The 3,834-nt window shown below is 52.6% G+C and overlaps 1 protein-coding gene across 1 annotated transcript; it reads right to left on the bottom strand.

Moving 5' to 3' along the window:
• Positions 1-364: 364 nt before the first annotated feature.
• On the bottom strand, positions 365-1,687 carry adra2c (adrenoceptor alpha 2C; the record flags this gene model as incomplete). The annotated part of the gene is made up of 1 exon (XM_084454287.1): positions 365-1,687. The coding sequence occupies one exon, from the start codon at positions 1,685-1,687 to the stop codon at positions 365-367; it is 1,323 nt and encodes a 440-aa protein (XP_084310413.1).
• Between the last annotated feature and the right edge of the window lie 2,147 nt (positions 1,688-3,834).

Raw genomic sequence — 3,834 nt, 5'->3', positions numbered from 1 at the left:
GTGTGTGACGGCATGTTGGTATTCTTGGGACGCCGGCGCCGTCGTATGGAAACCGCCAGTGGCGATGTCGCCACCGACCGCGAGTGTAGGAAACCCTGAAATGTTGACACCTCAAACCTCGATAGAACCCACCTCTCATGTCAGGGAGAGAGAGAGAGAGAAGATTAAATGATGAGATGAGAGAGAGTGAGAGAGGGAGAGACAGAAAATGAAAGAGAGAGAGAATGTAGAAATTAAAGATGAGAGAGAGAGAGAGAGAGAGAGAGAGGGAGGGAGGGAGAGACATTTTAGAAAGAGAAAGACCAGAGAGACAGAGGGAAAGAAAGACACACAGACAGGCAAACCAGAGAGAGAGACCGTTATCTCAGAAGGACCTCTTCCAGGTCTTGCAGAGAATCTTCTGGAAGGCCCGTCTGAAGTCCTGGTTGAAGATGGTGTAGATTACCGGGTTGAGGGAGCTGTTGCAGTAGCCGATCCAGAAGAAGAACTTGAAGAGCGTCTCGGGGATCTCGCAGGGCGCCCGGCAGATGCCGTACAGGCTGTAGGAGAAGAAGAAGGGGAACCAGCACAACACGAACACGCCCATGACCACGGCCAGCACGAAGGTGAATCGCTTCTCCCTCGCCGCTGAGATCTTGTTCCGCGAGACGGTGCTCCGCCGCTTCCGCCGCGACGAGAAGATCTCTATGGACTTGGAGCTGGAGCGAGACTTCCTGCTGGAGAGCTTGGAGGAGGAGGAGCTGGACTTCCGGCTGCACTTCCTGTCCTTCTTGTCGTTGTGGTGGTGGCGGCGGGCGGAGGCGGCGGTGTGCTGCTGCTTGCTGTTCTTCTCGTCCGACGAGCTGCTCTCCTCGAAGTCGCCGTCGTCCTCCGGCGCCACCGGCATCCTGCAGGGCTCGTTTGGTAGTGGGGACGCCGTCTGGTGGCAGTGGCCGTTCTCCCTTTCGTTGTCATTAGACCTTACCGAGCCGCTGCCGCCGCCACCCTCGTTCCCCGCCTCCTTTTTCTTATCCGACATGGTTCTGGTCCTGGTCTTGGCCACCTGGTATATCCGAATGTAGACTAGGATCATGATGACGCAGGGCGCGAAGAATGAGCCAATGCTGGAGTAGAGGATGTACCAGGTCTCGTCGTTGAGTATACACTGAGGGATTATGTCACTGTTGTTCCTGTCCATTGATATCAGTGGAGGAAAGGATATGACGGCGGATATCAGCCAAACCACCACTATCATCCCTTTGACCCGTTTGGGCGTCCTCTTCTGGTTGTACTCCACCGCTTGCGTCACCGACCAGTACCTATCCAAGCTGATGGCGCACAGGTGGACGATGGACGACGTGCAGAACAGGACGTCGAGCGCCAGGTAGATGTCGCACCAAACTTTCCCGAAGAACCAGAAACCCATGAGCTCATTAGCGAGGGAAAAGGGCATGACCAGCGTGGCCACGAGGACATCCGCGCTGGCCAGGGACACAAGGAATAGGTTTTGGGGAGGTTTGAGGGCTCGGCTGGTTAAGACGGCGATGACAACCAATACGTTGCCCACTATGGTGAAAAGTATTAGGAAGCTGACAAGTCCAGCCAATCCCGCGATTGAAAGCAACGAGTACTGACTCTCCGCGGAGGAATTTGCGGAGATTCCAACCTCCTCGTCCACCCAGATGGACGTATTCATTAGATAATCCATTTTTGATAGGCTATAGCAGGGCGATTTAGTAGGCTATACAATCAAAATATGAAATGTATTTAATTCGCGAGTTTAAACTCGCGTGGAAACGATTAGGCTACATATTACAAGTCTCTTGAAAACAATGTTGATTAAAATAGTCTCTTTTTTTCGGTCCTCTCACCTGTCCGCTATCCTCTGCATTTGCATGTCGTTTTAAACAGAAAAGGACGGAATATTCTCTCAAGTGTTCAAAAGCTTTGTGCAAATAGCCTCATCCCGAATGGGAACCAAATTATTAATTTCCGTAGAATTTCCATAAATCCATGCGCCCTCTGCGTAGGCTACCGTGTGTCCTATTCCATCCAGACTGCGTCTGCATTCGTCCTCCTCGCGCTCCCCCGCTGTTCCACCGAGCGTCCTGCTCCAAAGGTTTGTAACATCCACGTGTTATTCACATTAAAACTAATAGGGACCCGCTCCGCCCCTGAGAAGGGAGGGGAGTGAGTGGAGGAGAGGAGAGAAGTGGAGAGATGAGGGAGAGAGACGACGAGAGGACTGCGGGAAGGCAAATCAACCGTTATAATCGATTCCACGATTTAACAGGTTACCTCCCCAGTTCTTGCTTCTTCTTCTTATTTGTATTATTATTATTATTATTATTATGGGTAGTTACTATAAGCTGCTTGTTCGTGCCCATGAATTATCCTTATTTTAAGCGCCTTATCCGTGGAGTGTCTGGTTGTGCAGTGCGCATTCGACTTGTAAAGTTCTACCAATATAAGGTAATCCATAAAAACAAGAGTTGGCAACATATACTGTAATCAAAAAGGACATTACACATATAACAGGCTCGGTAGGCTGCTCTAATGTGTTGGAAAAAACGTAGCCTGCAGTTTGCGCGCCATCGTTCATTGCCAAGGAGAATGCGTTCGGTGCTTGCGCACGGCGGTGCCGGCGCCACTGGGCACTTGTCTGCTCGCTGGAGGTCACTATTGGAACGGAAACACCCGGAGGGAGAGACCGGAGAAACATAGGCTATATAGCCTAACCAGGGGACGGCACGTGAACATTGATGTAACGAGTTATTGATTAAATGTGGTTCTCCAGTCTGGTCACAATTCACCAGCACTACCACACTATTAATTTTGAATCGCTGACCTTGCCCTGTAGATGTCTCAATATATTTTACATAAGATAGTCTAGTGAACATCCACACTGCTGTGACGCTCTAAAGTTCTGGTAACAGCCACCTAAATTGATGTCACCTTGTGAAGGATCCACCCCTGTAGTTGGTTTTAATTGTAGCCTAATTCGCCGTGGTCATATGGTACACAGGCTCCTCTCAACACCAAGCCAGAATATAATAGCATTGGATAGCATCCTTATTGCAGTGTTTGCAAAGTCACGCCACTAACACTTTGTACAAAAGTTATATGCAGTGGTGTAGTCTGCATTAACCCACTCTGGTGTGTGCTTGCATCCTATAGCCTCGTTGGCGTTACGCCCGCTATGCACAATCGATGCAACGCTCAGACCATATCGAACTGACACAGAGAGACAAGACGAGGCTTTGCAATGGGAAACGATTGCTTGCGCGCGCCTCCCGTTACCGCGGGGAGAGGGACGTCGGGGAGAGAGGGACGTCGGGGAGAGAGGGACGTCGGGGAGAGAGGGACGTCGGGGAGAGAGGGACGTCGCGGAGAGAGGGACGTCGGGGAGAGAGGGACGTCGCGGAGAGAGGGACGTCGGGGAGAGAGGGACGTCGGGGAGAGAGGGACGTCGGGGAGAGAGGGACGTCGGGGAGAGAGGGACGTCGGGGGAGAGAGGGACGTCGGGGGAGAGAGGGACGTCGGGGAGAGAGGGACGTCGGGGAGAGAGGGACGTCGGGGAGAGAGGGACGTCGGGGAGAGAGGGACGTCGGGGAGAGAGAGGACTCCCGCGCGCGTCGTCTCGGCCAACGGCTGTTGCGCGTGCAGCTCTCCAAATGAGCTGCGACCTCTCCGGGCGCGCGGGGCTACCCTAAACTGATTTCTAACGGTCGGACAGGCGAGGCTTATTACGGTCATTCAGTTTCCGCTGCCCCGGGGCCGCGACGCTATCCACTTAATGGAAGCACCGCTGAGTGATCTTCATCATTAACCAAGGCCTGTCTTGTTTCCAGGGTG

The sequence above is a fragment of the Borostomias antarcticus genome (genome assembly GCF_949987555.1).
Source record: "Borostomias antarcticus genome assembly, chromosome: 20".
In the NCBI taxonomy this organism is placed as follows: domain Eukaryota; kingdom Metazoa; phylum Chordata; class Actinopteri; order Stomiiformes; family Stomiidae; genus Borostomias; species Borostomias antarcticus.
Note: the sequence above shows the minus strand (reverse complement) of the source record. Positions and strands in the feature narration are given on the sequence as shown.